This window comes from Lissotriton vulgaris, chromosome 4_1, assembly GCF_964263255.1.
Source record: "Lissotriton vulgaris chromosome 4_1, aLisVul1.2, whole genome shotgun sequence".
Classification (NCBI taxonomy): domain Eukaryota; kingdom Metazoa; phylum Chordata; class Amphibia; order Caudata; family Salamandridae; genus Lissotriton; species Lissotriton vulgaris.
In genome coordinates this window covers 436,068,872-436,092,730 of record NC_141691.1, presented here as the reverse complement: position 1 = coordinate 436,092,730, position 23,859 = coordinate 436,068,872, and the positions used below count along the sequence as shown (strand labels likewise).

At 42.7% G+C, this 23,859-nt stretch overlaps 1 protein-coding gene across 1 annotated transcript in view; it reads left to right on the top strand.

Moving 5' to 3' along the window:
• Positions 1-23,859, top strand: part of DIAPH2 (diaphanous related formin 2) — a 3,821,702-nt gene that overhangs the window by 290,795 nt on the left and 3,507,048 nt on the right. Inside the window, exon 2 of the mRNA XM_086964614.1 lies at positions 10,950-11,126. Coding sequence (XP_086820740.1) covers positions 10,950-11,126 — 177 coding nt within the window. The remainder of the gene's footprint in view (positions 1-10,949; positions 11,127-23,859) is intronic.

Genomic DNA, 23,859 nt, shown 5'->3' with positions numbered 1-23,859 from the left:
CAGTTGATCTTTCAGTAGCCTCGCAATTGTCCAATTCACAATCTTCTCAGGATCTCAAACAGACCCCCCGATATCTTTTCTATAACACAACCAACACAAACTGGACCAACACAAATTGAGCTAACACAATCTGACACCAGAGGTATCAGGGAAGGAGCCATTCCTAAAACTCAGACCCTACCTGGAAAATGCCCCACGAGTCCAATTCGTACAACTCTTACAATCCCTGATTCGGAATTATCTTCAACGGCCTCAAACCTACAGAATACTCTCAACACAGCTCATTCTAACAAAACCAGGTCTGACGTACTTATAATTGAAGATAACTCGAACAGACCTAACTCAAAACAATCTCGACAAGACAAGTTGGCTCAAAACTCAACAAAAATCAAAAGCAATCTAAAGGTAGATTCCTTTTTACTAAAAGAAATTTCAGAAATTGTAAAACATCAGCTTGACCCAATTCAAAAAAGTCTTGAAATAATAGAAAAACAAATGGCCACATTGATTGCCATAGTAAATACAACTACCATCCCAAAGAAAAAAGACTTACCAATGTCATCAGATCTCACCATTAACTCTGGTAAAATGAACGTTACCAACAATCAGAAACAGGGAGTGAACAATCCAGTTACTACAAAGTCCACAAATCACATAAACGTAAATACAAGCGGACAACAAGGAACATTAACCAAACCAACTGTCCCCTCGAAACCCAAGCCTAATCAGGATAAAGTAAAATCCATCACAGACCCACAAAACCAACCATCTCCAAACCAGATTTCGAATTTTTTTTTACCAGCAACTACTCTTACTAACCCACCTGTACCAAATACTCCCCGACAAGATCCAACGCAGAGAACAAATACCAAACCAGAACGAATAAATAAAAGATGGCCCAAAGTAGTAAATCTCCCGCCGGAAGCAGCACCCTTCGTTGCTATACTAACCGGAGTCCCAGAACTAAGTAAAGACACAGATGAACCTACCTGGTCTCTACTAAACAAAGCACGGTATTGGCTAAACATCAACAGGCCCAATCACCCAAACACCATCACCAGAATCACCACAGTGAGAAGGGTGTCCTGGATAGGTCATCAGCCAAAATCCATTCACAGTGATTGTATCATAGTTAACTTTGAAAATCCACGAGCAGTGGACTACATCTGTTCTTGGGACATACCAGAAGAGAACGATGGGATAAATGTCAAACGATTATCGTTCTTCTACCCTCGACAAACCAACCGCTTTGAGGACCCCAGTTGGCCATCAAACTGGTCATGGAGTCAACCTGACCAAGGTCCAAGAAACTGGAATCAGGGCGATAGAGGGCAGGGCAACCATCAAAGGTTCCAGCCGCAGGGAGAATGGGGTTACAACCACAGAGAACGAAGTGATTGGAACAACTACGGTAGGAGGACGCATCAACATCAGTACAGAGAACCCTGGACCGGAATCCCAACTTTCAATCATTATAGTTGTTTAGACATGGTTGACTGACCACTATCACACCTTGTCACATCTACTTTCCCGCACACTCTTAGATGTCAATTCCCACCCTCTCCAAGCAAATTGAAGAACAAGCCGTTTGACAAGGTCCACAGTTCACAAATAAACAGAAAAGTCGATCTTATCCTAGAAATGACAATTCAAAATGAATGTAACTCCCTCACGGACACAGTAGACGAGGTAACTTTGAAGGTAGACCATCCACTTCCGACTCTAGATGCGGCACAACCGGTTCCGCCGTCTCAATCTGCCAACCTCATCGCAGAAAATGAGAGAAAATTGATATTCTGGAACGTGGCGGGACTGGCTACCAAGTATTCTGAAAAAGCCTTCTTAGATCTGGTTCACATAAATGACTTAGTTTGCCTCCAGGAGACATGGCTGAACGACCCAATACATCTGGTGGGATTTAGAACCTACTTCTCTCAAGCAACAAAATCATCCTTTGGGAGAAGTAAAGGGGGCCTAATTACATATATTTCCAATCTTTGGCCCTGTCAGAACATAACGCCAATTGCACTCCTCCAGAATTATCAAATCATCGATATAAAGGTATCACCTCAACTTACTTATACCATCATAAACTTCTATAATAATATGACCTTGCCGGAATTCACCAAAGCTCTAAGCGAAATCAGTGACGCAACAAATGAACTAAAAAACAAACATGCTAAAGTCACCCACACCATAATTTGGGGAGGAGATTTCAATCTTAATATCTGCAGCAAAAGCAACGCCCCAACATGTGGGATTACAGATGAACAAGACTACCCTGTTATTCATTTTTCCCATACAGAAGAAGGAAACATCATACAGGCCATCATGTCTGAGTTAGACATAGGGTTTGCTAACTTGCTAACGACGCCAACTATCCAATTTAAATCAACGTTTCACGGGAGAGGCGCCCAAACATTAATTGATTACATCCTAATCTCCATTAATAGCGCCACAAGCATAAAGCACTTCGCAGTGGATAACAACGTACTTAGTGACCATTATCCACTTACTCTAATCTACTTAGAGCCTGGTCATCACAAAACGCAAGTAAAGGATTATACCGGCCCTTTACACCAAGAGAACCTCACATTGAACAGACTGAATGGTTTCACCCTCAAATGGGGTAACCTCGACCAAGATTCAATCTGCACAAGTATAATCAAAAAATGCATGACTCATATTGATACTTGTCTAAATCCCCTGGCCACTCCAATGGAAACTCTGATCAATTATAATGAGATAGTGAAAGTTATCGGTAAAGAACTAACCAAACCCAGGAAACAAAACAATAAACCAATAAAAGGTTGGTTTGACACTCAGTGCACAAAAACCTACACAGCATTAAAGAAAGCCCTAGCTAAGAAAGATCGAAACAGAGAAGAGATTGGGCAATTAAGGAAAACATACAAGCTCTCACTCAGGCAGAGAAAAAAAGAGATACAAAGAAATCTCTGGACCCAACTCCTAAGCAGCAGCACACAAAAGGACAAATAGCATTCTGGAAAATCGTTAAATCACCATTCTTAAATGGAAAAAACGACGGTCCTTCGCTGGATGTTGCAATAAACGCCAAGGATTGGGTGAGGCATTTCGCGGAGGTCTTCGGTATGGATAAATCTGGAGACCCGGTCCCTACCCCCCAGCTCCTCCCTCCGGTGACCTACCCGATAAAAATTCAATTCACTATGAATGAGGTATCAAAAGCGATAAAGACTGCAAAAAATGGTAAAGCCCCAGGACCGGACTCAGTCCCAATGGACCTTTACAAATCACTCCCTGATCTCTGGTCCCCTCTCCTAACCAGGGTTTTGAATGCAGCCAAGGAAACCAGCCTCCCAAAGTCCTAGTCTACATCAATCCTGGTCCCCATATTTAAGAAAGGCAATAGAGACTCTCCCACCTGTTACCGTCCCATCTCCCTCCTGGATTCGATCGGGAAGATGGCAGGGAGGATACTTCTAGATCGTCTCCAGGAGTGGTCAACAGAACAAGGGGCACTATCAGATCTTCAATATGGGTTCTGGTCAGGCCTGAGTACTGTGGACCAAGTTTTGAATTTAACACTACTGGCTGGAAAATACACCTCAGCAAAAAAATCAACTCTACACATGGTCTACGTTGACCTTACGGCAGCGTTTGACTGTGTGGATCATTCAAAACTTTGGGCAATAATGCTACAAATGGGGATCGAGCCTGCAATCAGAGACTTCCTGCGCGAGTTATACTGTGGAGCCACGGGAAAGGTTCGATACGGACTGGAGGGCCAACTCACCGACAGCTTTCCAGTACAGAAGGGGTTCAGGCAAGGGTGCGTACTGGCCCCCTTCCTATTTACGCTATACACAAACGGACTAGAAGCTGCCATGCTACAGGGCGTAAAAGATCTGCCAGAAGTGGGTCGGCGACCAATCCCAGCATTGTTATACGCTGACGATGCGGTGATCCTGGCACGAACCCCGATCCAATTACAAAAAGCACTAAACAACTACTGTACATTCATGGCAAGCCTCAATCTAAAAGTCAACATAAAAAAAACCTTCGTGATGCACGCAGGTACCAAAAGGAAAAAAGTAAAGTCAATATTTGTGGATAAAATCCCTCTCGAAAGAACTAAAACTTACTCATACCTCGGCATCACTATTGACGAAGAGTTTAACTGGAAGCAAGCAATCATCTCACGTAAGCTGTCTCTCTCAAGAACAATTGGAGCGTTAAAAGCGTTCTCCCTCCGTCTGGGAAAAAGACCTATAACAGAGATGCTAAAAATGTATAACGTAAAATGCATCAGTACTGCCATTTTTGGGGCAGGAGTCTGGGGAACAGCTAACGCTGAACAAATACAGAAAATTGAAAACCTCTTTTTAAAATTCTTGCTAGCAGTCCCCAAAACCACAACTACTTTCGGTTGCCACTTGGAACTTGGACTGGATCATATCTCAGACCTCATTAAGATCCAACCCATCATGCTGTGGCGCGGAATATGGGCAACAGATGAATGCCACTTGACAAGAGCAATTATCAAGGACTGTATGAAGCTAGATTGTATGAACAAGATTAAGTGGCTAAAGTATGTAAAATCCTTCCTTGAGGATATCGGTCTCTCGAGGTTCTTCGAAGAATCTCTGTCAGTAACAGACTTACCAAAGAAAGATCTAAAAAAGTTATGCCTGTCCCATCTAACACAACTGCGACTGATGTCCGAAATAGGAAAGCCCTCAGTCCAACACTGCCTTATGATACAATTGATTCCATCTATTCAACCGTATCTGCAGTATGACCTGACGCAATTTGAAAAATTTCTTCTCACTCGCTTCAGGTTTAATCTTTCATATTATGGTCTCATTTCCGTCACAGAACATATGGTCACTCAACACAACACCGTGCCCCTGTGACTCTATCTCATCTCAGTCCACGATACATGTTCTCTTCTTTTGCAGATTTTACACGCCACTTCGCAAAAGGTGGATTATACCAATTTTAAAAGTCATGAAGATCCGCAGATGCCGCCCAGCGTACCTGGCGCTGCAGTTTTTGGAAAACACCTTAGCAACGAAATCTGTCGTACATTATTTAAAACTGTGCCTCAGGCATCGCACGAACTTATGAAAAATCATATAGCTGCATTAAATACGGACTTTAGAGACAGTATAGTGCTCTCTGTGAGAGATTAATCTTTTATATGTTTTGAACCTAATGTTATTAATAACCTTTCTTATTTTTTATTGTGTATATTTGTACTTTTATGGCTTTCATCATGAAAACCGAATAAAGTTCTTTAAAAAAAAAAAAAAAAGACTGTGGTCCTAACTGGGCAAATGGTGTCAGAGGGAACTCCACTGTTAGTGTCAGCAATAACCACATTTGGTTACAATGCGGCAGCTTTCTTGAAACCACCATCATCATTCGATACTGCCAAAAAGCAAAATTTTAGCGACCGATGGACTACGTGGATAGAGACGTTTGAAGATATCATTGATGCACTTGAAGAGACTGATAACAAAAAGATGATCAAATACCTCAAAAATCTTGCTGGTGATGACGTAAAGGAAGTAATAAAGAAAATGCCACAAACTGACGAAGAAATCGCATTCCGTCAGATTAAAGAAACCTTGAAACTCAAGTTCAATCCAATGCCAGATGCTGACTATGAAAGATATATTTTCAGTTAATAATGACAGAAAGTTGGCGAAACCATCAATGAATTTGTAGCCAGACTTGCCCTACTCATCAATCTCTGTATGTTCAATTAATTTAATGATGAAGAAGCCATACGTCTCAGAGTCACTAATGATTGCTTGTCCATTTCCTTCAGAAGGGGAATGCTGAGAGAAAGTCTGAGTTTGGAATGAGTCGCTACAAGAGCTGAAGAGCATGCTGATTGACAAGCTGCTGACATGGAGCCCTTAGGTGCCTAGAATGAATCAGTCCTGAGTGTCAAATGAAAGTCAGAGCAAAAGATTGAAGGACACAAGGTGATGTCTAAATGTAAAAAGAAGTTATGTTTTAGATGTAGACTTTCCGTTTCCACACAAAGATAAAGGTCCCATCATTGGACAGGTATGTAAGCGCTGTGGAAAGGAGGACCACTTTGTGATGGTGTTAAAGCAAGGAGAAAACAAGTGCATCATGGTGCAAAGTCAAAATGGCCGGTGGAATGTTCCAGGAGGATTGCTTGACGTGCACCCATAAAGCCTAACGGAGAGGTCAAGTACGACGAATCAACACTGATCAAAGTCGAATGCCATCTAAATCATCGCTAAACAGTTCCTCCATGTCAGTATGTTATGGCACTGATTTCCATGAGCTACAACATGAATTCTTACTATGAAACAGTTCCCTTCATTGTTTCATATTTTGAGAAAGCTTAAGACGATGAAAGTAAAATTGCATAATAATGAGGACATTTATCCTAGTGCTCAAAGACATAGGCAAATTGCTTTTCATTTTCAATATGCTGTTGAAAAAGAACTTGAATCTTTACTTAAGCATGATATCATTGAGTGTTCCACTGGTCACATGCCATAGGTTTATACCATCATGGTAGTGTCCAAACAGGACAGTGAAGGAGTGGTATGAATATGCATTGACATGCGTCAGGCAAACAAGGCAATTGAACGAGCATGACATACAGGTCTACACATTGCTGATATGATTATACAATTAAACAGTGCAAAGGTTTTCTCCTGCCTTGATTTGAACAAAGGATATCATCAGTTAAAATTCAAAGACAACTGCAGTACATTACAACATTTTCTACACTTATTGGTCCGTTTTGATACAAACAGCTATGCTTTGGTGTGTCATCAGCTGTAGAACTTTTTCAAGACGTCATTCAACGTATCATAGAGCCTCTCATGAATGTGTTCAATTATAGTGATGGCCTATTAGTTTTCAGAGCTACTCAAAAAGAGCATGATAAGGCTGCCACACAAGTATTTCGTTTACTGGCTGTTGCAGGTTTGACTTTGAATGCAGACAAATATTTGAGTTTAGTAAGGAAAACTTAAAATTCTTTGGCTACATCTTTTCTGATGGGGTTGGACACCTGATACTGCTAAACTTCAAGAGCTGTCCAGTGCTGACCCCCCCACAAGATGTTTCAATAGTGCTTTCATTTTTGGGCTAGCCACTGTTCTACATATGTACAAGACTGTGCCACTGTGTTCCATTGGGACCGTTGACGAAAAATAATGTTCCATTTCAGTGGTCATATGAATGTGAGAGCAGTTTTAAGAAAATCATACAAGCAATTGAATGTTGCTGAAATGGTTTATTTCAATACAAAACTTCACACAGAGGTTCCTATTGATGCGAGCCAAGTTAGGTTAGGTGGTATCCTTGCCCAGCACAGTGGACACCCGAATACTCAAAGGAATATTGTGGCATAGACGAGTAGGAGTTTGTCCCAACCAGAACGTGCTTACTCACAACTTGAAAAAGAATGTTTTAATGTGGTATGGACGTGTGAACACTTTCATGTATTATTGTATGGAAACTCATCAACAAGCTAACTATATTTGGCAATCCAAAAACCAAGATGCCCCCTCTTATTGAACGTTGGAGACTATGGCTAAAAAAGTACAATTATAATATTGTGCATCATCCAGCAAAGGATCAGAACCCTACTGACTATGTTTCCAGATTGCCCACTAAATCCAAGTCACCTGAAGCTTATATCAACTTCATTGTGATCGCTAACACACCAGCTGCCAATACATTAGCCTAGATTATCACCACAATGAGCCACAATAGCATCCTGCTAAAGTTGAAATAAATATTTACACATCAGTCGTAGAATCAGCACACTTGACCTCTCACCAGTGGGGGTGAATATCAAAAATACAGAAATGTTAAAGATGAACTGTCTATAACTCAAGAGGGGGCTATATTGGGAGGGTCAAGACTCTTGATTCCAGAGAGTCTGCAGCAGAAAATGATCAAACTGGCCCATGAAGGACATATGGAATGGATGCCACAAACCGAGGTCTCCAAGACTGAGTCTAGTTTCCATATCTTGACGAGCGAGTTGAAAAGGAATTGAAGCCATGTCATGTATGCATCTGGCTATCTACAAACGTTACTCAACACACCCTGAACATGTCACAACTCCCGAAGCATACCTTGGAGAGAATATCTATTGACTTTTTCGGTCTACTTGACAATGGACATTACCTGATGGTGACTATGGATGAATGCTCGCGATTTCCATTAATTGAGGATCTCTTATCCACTACACAAAAGCGAGTCATTGAGAGACTGGATGGCATCTTTGTGATCTGGGGTGTTCTACTCATCCTAAAATCTGACAATGGCCCGCCTCTTAATCATGAGTTCAAAGACTTCTTAGAGCATCTGAGTATAAAGCATCAAAAGATCACTCTCAATCGCCTGATGCTAATGGACTGGTTGAGATATTTATGAGTAAGCTAATGAAAGTTGCGCAGCGTGCTACACTTGAGAAGCTCAACTTACAAACTGTGTTAAACTCTACATTAAGGGCTCACTGTTCAACACCTCACTCGACCACTGGTGATAGCAAAGAAACGATGGATTTAGGCCCAGATCTCTGTACTGGGGTGAATGTATGACATTGTTCTGCATTCTTTCCATCAATTGTTCTTTTTGCATTTGTCTCCCCGAGTGGGACGGTATGTACAGACATGGGTCCCGTGCTCTCCATACCACTGGAGTCAAGCTATCCTGGCTGATGAGGGGTGAAAGCCCGAAACCGGTCCTAGGATGCTTGTTTCCAGTCCAGGGAGGATCTGGCCTGGCAGTTCTGGCCGGGCTGTTCCTATTGGGGGCAGGGTCAAGACTGATTTGCGTATGTCTGGAGCCAAACTGGATTGGCATGGTGATTAATAAAACAATGGATTTAGGTTCCGATCTCTGTACTGGGGTGAATGTATGACATTGTTCTGCATTCTGTCTATCAATTGTTATTTTCACATTTGTCACCCCGAGTGGGACGGGTATGCCCAGAGGTGGGTCCAATACTCTCCATACGACTGGAGTATAGCTATCCTGGCTGATGAGGGCTGAAAGGCCGAAAGCAGTCTGAGGATGCTTGTTTCCACTTCAGGGAGGACCTGGCCTGGCAGTTCGGGTGGGACTGTTACAATTGGGTGCAGGGGCAAGACTGATTTGCATATGGCTGGAGCCAAACTGGAGTGGCATGGTGTGCAAAAAAACAATGGATTTAGGCCCAGATCTCTGTACTGGGGTGAATGTATGACATTGTTCTGCATTCATTCTGTCCGTTAATCGTTCATTTTGCACTGGTGAAAATCCAGCAGCATTAATGTTCGGGAGACCAATGACAACCGAAATACCCCAGTGGACCAACATGAGAGAAAGAGATGAGAATGCAACTTGTATGAGGGACTTAGTTCAGATACAAAAGATGAAAACATATGCTGACCGAAGACGACATGCAGTGGCATAGCTAGCTCTCTGGCCGCCCTTAGCAGTTCCAGCAGCTGCATTGAAAAGCAGAGAGGTTGGGTGCTGTCAAGTTTCTTTGTTTGCCATCTCGAGACTACAGGCTAGAGCGCGCCCCCCCCCCCCGATACACTAATGAAAACATGCAAAAAATGCAGACTTCCAGAGACAAGACAGAGTGCTCACACGTCAGATACAGAAAAGAAAATCTGATGCTCTCTTTGATGCAGTATCCTTCCAAGTGGTATCAACCAAATGATACATGGTGACTGTCCAGTGTCCTGGGAAGTGTATTACCAAAGACTTCTCACTTTCGGCTTATGATTCTTAGTTCACCAGATCTCCATTGTGAAGGAGAGACTGACTCTGAAGCACCCGTGTCTGCAGCTGTCTTTTCAGCATCACAACAGCTCTTGGATCACAATGGTGGCAGGTATCAACTTTGCACAACCTGTTCGGGTCAGACAATTACAGCACCAAAGAGATTAATTGAAGAGATTTAAATGTATATATGTGTACATATTTTGTAAAATTGTTTTGTTTTCAGTTAACAGTGGAGGAAATGTAGTGTCTTGCGAGTTAACAATGATGGAAACATGTTGGTTCCTAATGAACTCCATAGAGCTATGACATAATGGCTAGAGTGTATTGCAGTAAATGTTGCTTTAGAATATTGAGTTTGCAGGTGTACACAGATGAATAAAGACGTGTGATTCTAAACTCTGTATATGGCATAGTCAATTTCGGATATCCCTGCTGGGAAGACGCTACAGTGGTGACAAGAAAAAAGCATGTTTAAAATTGAAAAAAAGAAACTTGAAACAGTTGAAATGATAAAATGTTTTCTTGGTAAACAACAAAAATGTAAAACAGTCACTCCTCTTGCTGATCTCACTAGTCAGCACAGAGGAATTAAGGTTAAAGTACATAGACGTAATGCTAAAACCTTTGAGAATCAGCATTGTACCACTGAGTAGGGCACCACCATAATAAAGCATGTCAGCCGTATGTTGTACGGCATAAAGAAGAAAGCCCAGTCTTCCATTCTTCTATTTTAATTCATTTTTAACTGTCCACAACATGGCAGCACTTTGAGTAAAGTCGGCTTACACCACTGACCATGCTGTAGTCTACAGGCAGGTGATCATTCTGTGTCCGAAGATATTCTCTGTAGTAGCCGTGACTTCCACCATGCTGCTCTGTCTTGGTTTACCCTGTCACAACAGTCTGCTATGTCCCCCTTTAAAGGTAGACCTGTCTTGTAGAAGTATGAACATAGTTTAAATCTGAAAAGAAGAATGTGCAAATATTTTATTAATTCTAACTTTAGTTGAATTCAGTTGTGATGAGCTTGCTTTCGATTTTTTTGACACAAAAACCTTATAGTTCTCTCATGTGATAAAATTCAATCCATTGTTTTATTCAGACTTCTAGCTATCAAATAAGTGTCATGGCTAGCAAGGCTCTCACTAATAGACACTTTGTTCCTTTTTCACATTCAGCGAGGCAGAATAACAAGTTTAAGGAAAGTAACAGGCAAAAAGGAGAAGCCCCTTATTCAGCATGCTGTTGATTCACCATCATCTGCAACCGAATTCCCGGTTCCCCAGCCCCTGTATGATGAGCGCTACAAGAACCTGTCGGAGAAGGAAATCATGGATCTGTTTGAAAAAATGATGGTAAGGGTCAGACTACCACATTCTCCATATTTTGATGAACTGTTGAACTACATATAAAGAGATTGTTTTGTATGGCATTTATTTCATGTATTCATTGCTGGAAATTAATTACAGAGAGATGCGAAAGATATACAAAAGTGTTAACATTTATATAAATCTTTATCAGAATAGTTCATCTGGTACTTAACACCAGGTTTTGGGAAATACCTACAAATACATCAGGGAATACACCCCAACATTTCTGCACACTTCAAATACTAACTTAATTGGGGAAGTGGGTATTCAATTGCTGTTGTAGATGGAACCCAGGAGGACACTGGTTTTAGGGTTATTTGAGCAATACATTGGAACGTGTGTTTGTGGCTTAATTTCTAGTGTCTTTACACTATCAGTTTGTGGATCTCAGTATAAGAGCATTGATCTCTTTGTCTGAGTTCACCACTAGCCACTTTTTGCTACAGATATATTGTTTAACCCAGTGCCAGATAAGACTACTAATCTGGCCTCAAATACATATTCTGCTACCCCTGCAAAACATATTGGATCATTTTGAAGGACTACTAAGCATTGGAATGCAGAGAAATATATTATTGTTGGTGAGAGGATCCTCACCAATCATTGATGGGTGTTTTCTTTAATACCCTGACCTAAAGAGGTCTTTAGCTACACATGCAAGATCCCAATGGATCCCGAGCCACTCTTTCCCTAGCTTGTCAACAACATAAGGGTGTAAATCTGCCACGTTGCAGAGGCCATTGCATTGCGTTATTTAATCCGGTGCTTACTTAAAGCACTTTGATGCCTTTGTGCCAAGTTCACACTATATAAATCTGCAAAAAAAAGAAAGAAATTTAGAATAGACTGGACTTAATCAGCTATGAAAAGAGGTCTCAAACCACCATATATCCTACAAAAGAACCCTAGGAAAGGCACAATTCCAAAAAATGCCAAACTCAGTAAGTCTGGATAGCATTTCCAACTATAAGCCTGTATTACTGCCAATGCCAATGCTTGTTTCGGTTTGGCATACAGGGATAGATGTTCACAACTCTCATATAAACTTTTCAGAAAGAGGTATTGAGCTTAGCTATAGTTTTTACATGTGCCATTCATCGCATTCATCATCTATTGATTAGTTATAGCTGTCTTTTACGGCATAAGGTGTTTCGCCATGTCACTAATTTGGGTGGCCATTTCATTGGTGCAGCGGAGAGATGAGTTCATGTGGGAACATCCTCTTTTTTTCTTTAGCCGTGAGGTCTATGTGAGGCAGTAATTACAAAGCACATCACCAATGTAAACTTTTTGTCTTCACTTTAATGCATTATGATCCCTACTATGTAGCCGGTTGCTTGGTGTACAGCTTAGTAGTTGTAGTGTGACAATTGGAACTGCAGATCTGCTGAGCAATAGAAATGTGTTTTAGCAACAAGTATATTCTGCAGGCTTTTAAAATGTGTCTCATTTAACATGCACTTCTAAGGCATCTTATCATTGATAAATTCGGCAGTAGCAGACAAAGGGGCAGTAATCAATCGGTATGAGTCTTGTTTTCACGTGAAAGGCATTGCTAAACCCAGCAGAAATGGCTATGTCACTCAGACTGAAGAGCTGAACCATAATATGGTAACTGTGAGTCATGGACATGAATATTTGCTATTATGAGAACGGGTATATCAAGTCAAGTCAATCAATATTTATTCGATTAAAATGATATCCAGAAAAGAGTCATAAAACCATTACCAAAAGATTGAGAAACACTTTAAATCATTTCTCAGTATCTCAAGAAAATCTAAAAAGATTTAAAAACGAGTTGATTTCAAACTATATATCGATCTCTTAAAAATCATGTAAAAAATATTATCTCCTGTGAATATCTAAAACATCTTACTTCATACAGTAGTTACTTTGTTTAAGGTATACATATGTCTTCCGAAAATCAAAATAATAGTATTCATACCTCATATCGCTCATAAATAACTAAAGCATCTCTCTTTGTAGCATATATTATCTTGACCCATCCTCATATGTTAATACTTCAAGGTATGAAAGGCTTTTTCTTCTAGAGATGGCAGTTATAATAAAAGTAGTTACAGAGTAACACAGGTCCACATTTCCTAATGAGCAAATATACTTAAAAGCTTCCTGATAAGTATAGTTTCCAGTAACAAACAATAGTCGTATTATTTGTTTTCTTGCAACCTTGTAAAATTTACAGGACAAGATAAAATGCATAATTGATTGATTAGAAGTGCCATCACATTGATATTTGGGAAGAGTCTGTGACCATACCGCCTTTTTAGGAAACGCTACCTTAAAGTACAATGTGCCTAAGCACAATCTTGTAAGATAGAATCTATGTTGCGTATTTCGCACAATTCATAAATAATTTTGTATTCCTTCTTTATAGGGGCTGAGTAATAACTACGTACATAGAGCCTAGTGTTCTCTCATTTATGCCTGCCTCTCTCTTCCCCATTACAATAGTTTTTAATTCCCTTTTGCTATACCACAAGATACTAATGGGGGTCCTCCATACTAAGGTTTTTATCCACTATTATTAACATGCTTTTAATATAAAATGTATATCATGCAAGTTTAAATGAATCTCCTAATTTAAGTTTGCAACCACCTATTTGAGGTAAAAACTACATTTTCTTCTAGCATATACATGTTAGTATAGCCCTACCTTGTGGGTATCACTTTATCCTGCTCGCATTCAGACCTACGATGTTTAAGTCAGACAAATATTTCAGTATCAGAGGCATTAGCCAATAGAGTTAGCTTAACTGTTACAACTGTGGGTGAGGAACTGAAATTGAGTGGCCTAAGTCTCATAGCAGAGCAATTTTTAATAAAACTGATACTCTGAACAATCACAAATAACATTAGGTAGTATGCTTTGAATGCTGAATCTATTCTCCCTTTTTTCTATCTAGCTATCAGTTTTTTTACAGCTGTTGTAAGGGATGAATTGCTATGTATATTATTTAAGCTGGTACTGTAAATGTATTTCCAAAGTACAGACTGACACAGTTTTTTAAGTCGGTGATATATTTGGGCATAGGGTAGCATGTAATGGTGTCTTGATGAGTATGTGTGCCTGTTTGCATATTTCCTGTGTTTTTGTAATATTGGCAAATAAGGATACATTTGTGTTTTCTATATTCTGAAATGTTATCTTTGCTTATCCAATGGCTTAATGCTTTCAGTAAATAGAAGTTGTGTTGTGGGTCTTTTTTAATATTGATACTTTACTCATGTAGGTAAGTTGCAATTTGCTCCTGGGGGTTAGTTTACGTTGTGTTCCTTTTTAATGTTTCATTTCAATTGCATCTTTGCTATTTCTGCAGATGTTTTCTATGTTTCTTTCTTTTCAGCTGAAAATTCCTATCTGAAGCTGCTTGCCTATTTTTTGCAAACAGCATGCAGTGTTAGCAATGGCACCATGTCACACCTTCAGTCATTGATTCTGTTTCATTATTAGTACAAGAAGGGGGTTTTTACTGTGGTCCCCGGTAGTGTAGAGTCATTGCTTATTAAGATGAATCGGGATTACAAGTAAAGGGAAAAAGCACTATGACAAGGCCATCACTGTTATGGCTGGGAAAGGGGGGAATCAGACAATGGTTGGGTGAAGGTAGGGGTGGGAAATAGTACCTGAATCACAACTGGAGCAGATGACAAACACTAATTAGAATGAATAAATGTGGGCTTGGTCTGTACGCCACACAGAGGAAAGGAAGTGATGCCTGGCCCATGCTGGCCTCTTAGGAAGCAGTAACGGATAGTGGCAATCAAGCCAATCGAATGGTAAGCCATTGGTGAGCTTCAAGCCGTTTACTGTAAGCAATACTCCTCGCATCAACAGCACATGTGCACTGTCATGCATGACCAAAAAAGAAAACTTCAAATCCTATAATGCTCAAATCCTAGACCTTAGCCCAGTCCTAGCGTTTTAATCTATACTCACAAAGTATGAACAAAACTTAAATTCCCATAATGCACCAATGGTTGGCTTAAAAAGTCAAGATTGGCTTAAGGTGTTATCCATACTTGTATGTAAACAATACTGTAGCCACAAAAGTGTGCAAGGCTGCGACTAGAAGAGGGAAGTCTTTCACCACCAAAGGCGGCCGGAAAGAGAGAGGGAATGGCAGGGCTGGCATGCCTCTAGCAGCGCCACCGCCGTGTGGGCCTATGTTGTGGGTGTGCTGCTGCAGCAGCAGACTCAATCGTCATTGATCCATGAATGGAGGAGAGGTGGTCCTAACGCTACTTCCTTGCCCCTGGGCACAGAGGACAACCTTGGAGGAGACTACCAGTGCTTGCAGCGAGTGTGTGACGGCATCCACTTACTGCAGCAAAGAGGACACACTGGTGCCTGCACTGCCTCAGAGCACCGGGCGAGAGGACCATGTCATCATATCTGTGGGATATGTCACCGGTGGCTTATAAGGGATGCACACGGAAAGAGAGGGGCTGAGGGGACAGCTGGATCAGCAAAGTGGGTGGTGTAAATCTCCTGACCTTAAAACCAGAGAGAGAAATTTAAATAGGCCCCTCGAAAACAGGTCTTATATTTGATCTTAGTCTTTTTATGCGAAGCAAATGTGAGGAGATAAGAACATTAATTACAGGCATGTTTATAGAACTTGGAGCTCTGAGCGACTGAAAACATTGAGCGCTTGTGTTGGGTACTCTTAAACAAAGGAAAAGGTAGTCATTAAACACATGTTAACATGGGACAAGTGTAAGGCTGCAGGTAATTTGAGTGTGCTCCGATGGGAGGAAACAAAACACGAAAAGGAAGGAGAAATAGAAAAGATTAACCATTAGCAAGCAAGCTTTTTTAAAGGATACTAGAAGTAACAAATTAAAAACAACGAGAGGGCTTTAAGCCCACAAGGTATATACAACATGTCTCGGCGAGATATTGCAAGTGTTGTCTAAGCTCGACCTTAAAAAGATGTATACAACAGAATGACCAAGTATATTTGATTTTTAAAATAATACAAATTCCATTAAGAGAACCTTGAATTTGTAAAATAAAACAATATCTCAAGTAGTATCACAAATATACAACAGGCACTGAGAATTAAAATCTTTGTAGGAAATTGAATCCTGTGATAGATGCAAATCTAAAGCCTTCACTTGAATTGCGGTACAAAAGGGGGGTGGTGATGGACGGAGCATCTGAATCAATCACACACTCACACCCAGTCAAAAGATCTGGGAATAATCCATCACCGTTCTTTAGCCCACTCTGCCACCCCAGTTCAGACATGGCTATATGCAAATCAGTCTGACCCTGTGCCTCATGGAAACAGTCCAGCCCGAACTGCCAAGCCATGTCTTCCCTGGACCGGAAACAAGCTTCCGAGGACCGGTTTCTGGCATTCCAGCCGTCTTCAGCCCGGCTTGCTTAAATCCAGTGGCAAAGTGAGCAAGGGAGTCACGTCTGAGCATACCCTGCCACACTTATGGCGGCCAAAAGCGGTACAAAAGGGGGTGGTGATGGACAGAGCATCTGAATCAATCAAACACTCACACCCAGTCAAAAGATCTGAGTTTAATCCATCACCGTTCTTTAGCCCACTCTGCCACCCCAGTTCAGACATGGCTATATGCAAATCAGTCACCCCCTTTTGTATTCACTTGAATTGATCAGGAATCTTTTGCAATAGAAAATACTCTTTGCATGTGGTAGGCAAAATGTGTTTACCATAAACATTGTTGCACACTGGTCGGTGGGATCTCTGTACACACTTTTTCCCGCATTTGGGTGTTTAGGAAGGCATTTTGTTGAATATACCATGTCAATGAGTCCTTTTATCCCAGTGAAGAACAAAAATTCCCTTTCCATCCCTATTTGAACTGAAACTTCCCTTACAAGCGACAAGTCTACAGCTTCCATTTTGATGGACTTGACTGCTTTGAAAAACATTGGCAATGCAGTGCACTTTAGTTGAGGTCTTCAAACTGCTTTGCCATTCATAAACAAGCAGTAAATGTAAAATGGGATGAAGAAAGTGAGATGTGATGTAATGGGTTAAAGGTGAAAGAACAGGACAGAGATTCCCATGGACCCTTTCTGGCATTCAGGTAATCCCGACACCCTGCACTTCAGACACATGGATGCTTTCTTGATTTCCTCATAAATTGGTCAAGGACTTTAAGATTGCTCTTGCATCAGAGGATAATTGAAACTTCAAAGTGATTCGATCTAGCATAGTCTGGCATATTTGAAGGAAAATAGCAATAAGGCTTTGGCATTTGAGTACTACTGGATACAATAAGCCTGTACATTAGTTGAAACAGTTAAGAATGATTATCTTGAACGTTGTTTTACAGATAAAATTGTGTCTTAATACATAAAGTTGCACTCACCAACTAATAAGGGATTTTGACCATTAGCAGGCAATCTTAGCAGTTAGCTAAATTCTTAACTTTGTGTATTTTTTTTTACTTGGCAAAGGCAAAACATATCAAAAAATGGCAATTGTTTTAAAGTGACAGCATGTTTTCTCACTGCTACTCGGGCTACGGTCAGCTCAAAGTGACAACGATAAACCTATTTCCTGCAGTAGAATATCCCACTGGATCTTATGTTCTGGTTGCTGAGAATGCGTCTCAAATGCAAAGTTTAACTTCCTGTGAAGTCTGGAAACTTTGTGGACCTTTGCGACGATTCCTGGCTTACATACAACTTTGCACACCCCTAAAATAAGTGGGAATTAAATGGGAAATCATACACCTTTAAAATGTATTTGTGCACCAAGTACAGAGATGTGTTTACATGTTTTTGGACAAGACAAATTATTTATTCTAGCATAGTAGAGATCAATATAATCTTTTCGGCCCACTCAAGAGGAAGCAAAAACCAGAACGTTTTGTAAAGCGTCTAATGCATAAACTAATGCTCATTAAGGTTTAGTGAATGGTTGATATTGATGTTGTAGTTTCGTGATTAGTAGCTAATCAAACGCTGCTAAAGATACTGGCTGGAATTTTAATCAAGCAAATCTTTCTGTTTCAATGTACCTGACAGAATTGCAGCAACACAAGACCTAGGTAAAGCAATAACATTCACCATGTATCTTAGGAGAGCCACTGTGTCATCACATTCTAGATGTTTGAAGAGGCCTGTGAAATATTTGAGAATTCTCACAGACATGTCACATATTTTACAGAATAACATTTTAATATATAGAGGGCATGATGTGAAATCTAGACCCAGGGGGTTCACCTGCTCCTGATTGTTATGAATACATCGAGGAACAAATGTACTGAATGTGATCAGACCATAGGTAATCATGTCATATAGCAGCTGTGTGAGTTGGTACAATTGTCATTGTTAGCAAAAGTTGAAGTTGAGTGAGCTGGCTACAGTTTAGGATTCTAATCGTATCAAGTTGTTCCACTTAACTTAGTTCCATGTGACATATTTTCCAGCCTCACTGTCCTGGCAGGTTTCAACCCTCTTTACTAACCCAGAATCATAATAATGATTAGAAGTAGTTTACTTTCATCTTGCTGCAATCTGTTTAGTTCTGTAAGAGTTGTGCAGCACTACATTTAAGTGTACACAGACATCCACTGCCTGCTTTTGAGTTCCCATATCATAAGAGAACATATCTCGCCTCCCTTAAAGCTATCCGTTAGTATTAATGCATATTTATTTTACTTTGTTGTCGCCGTATGACACACCTTTGCATGGCTGACCCTTGAGCTATTGCTAAAAGGGCACTATTCACCACAATGTAGATCCCAGTCTCTGGCTATAAATATTAATGAAAGAGTTGCCTAGCACTATGCCTGGCATTAACTCTACAGCATACTGGTGTGCTTTATTAGTTGTTTTGATAATATTTTGACAATATAATATCTTGAGTAATAGCATATGTAATGCACACTTGTAAGGTGTATATTACCACTCACCAGTGAAGAAAACTGTTGCTACACCAGTCTCCATACGCTCATCCTTGTATTGTCGTGTAGTTTACACTAATGGGTCGGAACTGCACTTTTGCGGATGACAAAGTTAGGATGGTGCCAGATGGATTCGATGCACCCCTGCAGGATATGTTATCCCTTGGACCAACTAGCTCATAGGTTCACCATTAGCTCCCCCTTAAGCTTAGGCAGGGGGTGACAAGCCTGTCCATTCAGGAATGGTGGTGACAGACCTAGGACTTTTTACTCAGTCACTCGTGCTCTCTTTCGCTCAGAGAAATATACAAAGAACACACAAAGGGACATTATTTATTATTTATTGAACCGCAGTGTTTCATGTATATAAAATATGATCTGCAGTGATTAATATACAGAAGCAGACAGAAATTATAATGAGTGTCAAAACGATGAATGAAAGGAAGAGGTCCACCTTCTTGTTGAGACAACATATATGCATACATATACAGTATGTATAGCAATCTAGCTTACTCCTATGATTCAAACCCTAATCTACGTGTCTAGAGTGTGACTGTATGTCTACCAAGAAACCCCCTTCTGGATGATCTAAGCCATTTACTTGGTGGTAAGAATGTAGGACCTGTCTTGGTCAAGAACTGGACATCCCTCATGGAGATGTCAGTCAGCTGCTAGGTGAAAGCTTCAGCAGGCCCAGACCCCTCGAAGTCATCCGAATAGTCTCCTCTGATTGTATTTGTAAACAAAAGGATATATATAGAAATGGGCATCCTTGCTTCAGGCCGGGATTGTGATCAGGCTGCCTATTGTATGTATTCCACAGATAGCTGCAACGCCATATGGACGTAATAACAAACACATTTGTACCACACACGTGAAGGCCTTGCTGATAAAGCCAAGGCAGTGTGTTTATGTTCTCACAAAGTTATTTTGTGTCAGCAAGGTTGGAGTTTCTTAGAAAGTAACCAAAGTGTCAAATGCAAATGTATGTCAAAAGTCGATGTGACAAAGGCAAGGCAACTTTAGGAAAGTACATGTAAATTGGCACTATTTCCTACCAGGCATAACTAGGGCATATAACCTTGTGTGTCATTACTCTCGCTTGAACACGCACACTTGCCATTAAACCATCGTTTTTACAAAACGTGCCATATTACATGTGGAAAACACTTTTTGAATGAGCAATACCTAAATGAGATACAAATGCTGTGCACATCACTTATCAAATAAAGCATTACATTAACAGAGCTTGAGCATGTTGGTTAGGTTTCCTTGTTCTCCTCTTTGCAGTTAACATGTGTTCCCTTCTCTCTTGCAATAATTACAGAATAGAACATAATTCAGAATAAACTTTACAGCCATGACAAGAAAAAGATGTCTAGGTGTTCTGCAGTAAAAATGTATCTGAAAGAAACACGTTAGTGATAGATTCCTTACCTTAGAATTACCCCCAGGCGTCAGACTGGATCTGGAAAGTTTTCGGCAGCAGTACCCCTGCGCTTCGGTAGGCGCTGACGTCAGTTCTTTCTTTTTCGTGCCAGCAAGCACAGATCCGGAGAGAGCGGTACCCAAGTCACTTTTTGACTGAGTTATTTTTGTGACTTTTGTCTCTGTTTTTTGAGTCTTTAACTCCTGGTGTATAGGGATGCCCGGTTTTAAGTCTTGCGCGGCTTGTTCCTGCATGATGTCGGTGACAGAACCGCACCATGAGTGTCTCTACTGCCTGAGGCGCGATCACAACTCCAAGTCGTTCCCCGAATGCCGGGCCATGGCTCTAAAAACTTTTCTGGATCGGTCCCGAAAGTTGCTGGAGAGGCCCAGGAATCGGCTCCGGGCCGTTCAAGGTCCCAGTCCCGTTGAAGGTCAAGGGACCGGTCGCAGAGACGCCACCACCACCACCACCATCGTTCATTGAAGTCTTCGCACTAAGAGGCAGGTAAGGCGAAGCACAAGAAGTTGAAGAACCATCGTCGCTCTTCGCCATCCCCTGCCTGTCGCGTGACTTGGCTGAGGCTGCAGGTGGTGCCACCCCGTGACTCGGGCAAAGTCTGCGCAGTTGCCGACTGCCTACTCGACCTTCCGGGGTCCGTCTGTAACTCTGGCCCTGCTACAGACCTTCCTGTCAGCCATGGCCTGCCTTTTTGGCCCATCAGGCCCTGCCGGAATGCCTTCGGGCCCCGTGGGTCCGACTAGGGGCCTCGCTCTTCTCCGTCGCTGGCTCCAGCCCCAACGTCATCGACAACTACGGTCTCGGCACCGCGAGACCCCCATGGATCCATGCATGGATCCCAGCCGATGTTGGAGGCCTAGTACGACCTCCACGGAAATCAACGTCTATGGCACTGCCACCGGCGATGGCCAGCTCCATGGCCGACGCTGTCCCCGGCTTCCACCCCAACGTGGAGATGGCAGCGGACCGGTGTCGATCAATGCCGACTCCCACACAGATGGGGAATTTCTATCTTCTATCCCTTTCTCCATCTGCCTCCTTCTTTTCCTCTGGCCCAGCAGGTTGGGAAGAAAGGGGAGGACTGGGAGGGGTCTGAGGACCCTTTCGCATCCCAGTGCAAGTTAGACCCGGACTGGGAAGAGGATTTGGAGGATGCAGGTGACATGGATTTTTCTCCAAAACCTGGCTCACTGTCTTCTTCTACCGTGGCTACGGAGGAGGTGGCACATATTCTGTGGTGTTGCGTAGAGCAGCCGAGGTGTTCCACCTCAAGTTAATTACGGTGGTTGTTAGGACTAACTTCCTGACAGAAGTGCTCCGGCCAGTGTCTTCCTCTACGGAGTTTCTGCTGCCCTTTAATGACGCACTTTCAGACGTTCCTTTGGGCACCTGGTCCAGGCCAACACAGGGGCTCCCGTGGATAAGAACATGGCCCGACACCATCGCCCAGCTCCGGGTGACCCCATTTTCCTCTCCCAACACCTGACCCCTGAGAGCTTGGTTGTCAAAGCCTCTGTGTCCCCAAGTGCATTCCCTTCTGCACCTCCAGATTGGGAATCCAAGAAACTGGAACAGTTTGGAAAGGAACTGTTTACTTCTGCCAGTTCAGGGCTGTGGTCTGTGAACACTGCATGCCTCTTGGCCGTTACTCCCATTCTATGTGGTATACAGTTGCGCAGGCGCTGCCTCAGTGTCCACAGGAGGTCCGGACGGTGCTCTCCCAAGCTATTGCTGAGGGGAGGTGTGCAGCCAAATTCACAATTCGTTGTGGCCTTGACACAGCCAACTTGCTGGGCAGAGCGATTTCCACGACAGTGGCACTACGCCGCCACGCCTGGCTGAGGACAACTGGCTTTTCCGGGGATGTCCAGAACACTCTGATCGACATGCCCTATGATGGCACTTGCATTTTTGGTGACAAGGCAGACAGTGCGTTAGAGCGTTTTAAGGACTCACGGACTACGGCCAAGTCCTTAAGCCTTTTGGCCACGCTCTCCTTCCGCTTCTGCTTTTCTCTCCTTTCGGGGCCAAGGAAGGGGCGCCCAAACATGTTTGTTTCAGAGCCACAGGCCTGCGCAGCAACAGTCGCAGCACAGCTGCGGATTTGGGACCCAGCAGGAGGGTCTGTCCACTACCTCCCCTGCCGCCACTACCTCCAAACCTTCCTATTCTGGTGTTTCAGGCTCACCAAATGCCAGTGGTGGCAGGATTCGCCATCCCCTCCCCCACTGGCACACCATCAGTTCGTACAGGTGGGTTCTGCAGATAGTCCGACGGTGCTACACCCTCCCCTTCGAGACTACCCCTCCAGCCATGCCACCTCAGTCCCGCCGCATGTCGGGGGATCACTTGGCACTTCTTCAGCAAAGAAGTTACGGTTCTCTTAGCCAAGGGGCCATCGAGCGCGTTTCGATGCCAGAAGTAGTTTGTGATTGTTACTCCCACTACTTCCTGGTTCCAAAGAAGGACAAGGGCCTGCGTCCGGAAGGAGAAGTTCAAGATGCTCACACTTGCTCAGGTCTTGTCTGCTCTAGACCCACAAGACTGGTTGGTAGCGTTGGACTTGCAGGACGAATATTTTCATATCCCGGTCCTGCCGGCCCACTGGCGTTACCTGCAGTTCACAGTAGGCCACAAGCATTTTCAGTTCACTATGCTCCCTTTTGGCCTTACCAGCGCCCCTAGGGTATTAACGAAGGTGATGACGTGGTCGCAGCTCATCTGCGCAGATCAGGAGTTTGAGTCTTTCCCTATCTCGACGACTGGCTGTTGAAGGCCGCTCACCACAGGCAGTCGTCTCCTACCTCCAGACTACGGGCGACCTCCTGCATTTGCTAGGGTTCTCCATCAACATGCTGAAGTTGCACATGATTCCCTCCCAGAAGCTCCTTTTCATCAGAGCAGTTCTGGACACGGCATAGTTTCGGGTTTACGCTCCCGAACAGCGAGTCCGGGACATTCGGGATATGATTCCTATCTTTTGGCACTTGTCCTGGGTTTTGGTCAGGATGACCATGAGACTGCTGGGCCTCATGGCCTCCTGCATCCTGCTGACCAATCATGCCAGATGGCATATGTAGGCTCTGCAGTGGGACCTGTGGGACCTGAAGTTCCAGTGGGCGCAGCATCAAGGGGACCTCTCCGATTACGTCCAGATCTCGGAGAGCACTACACAACAGTTGCAGTGGTGGTCAGCGGCAGATCCCTCTCCTTTCCCCAACCGGAGCACACAGTGGTGACGGATGCGTCCCTCCTGGGATGGGGCGGCCACATGGGAGAGGCGGAGATCAGAGGCCTCTGGTCTCCAGCGGACTCCAGGCTCCATATCAATCTTGTAGAGCTCCGGGCGAT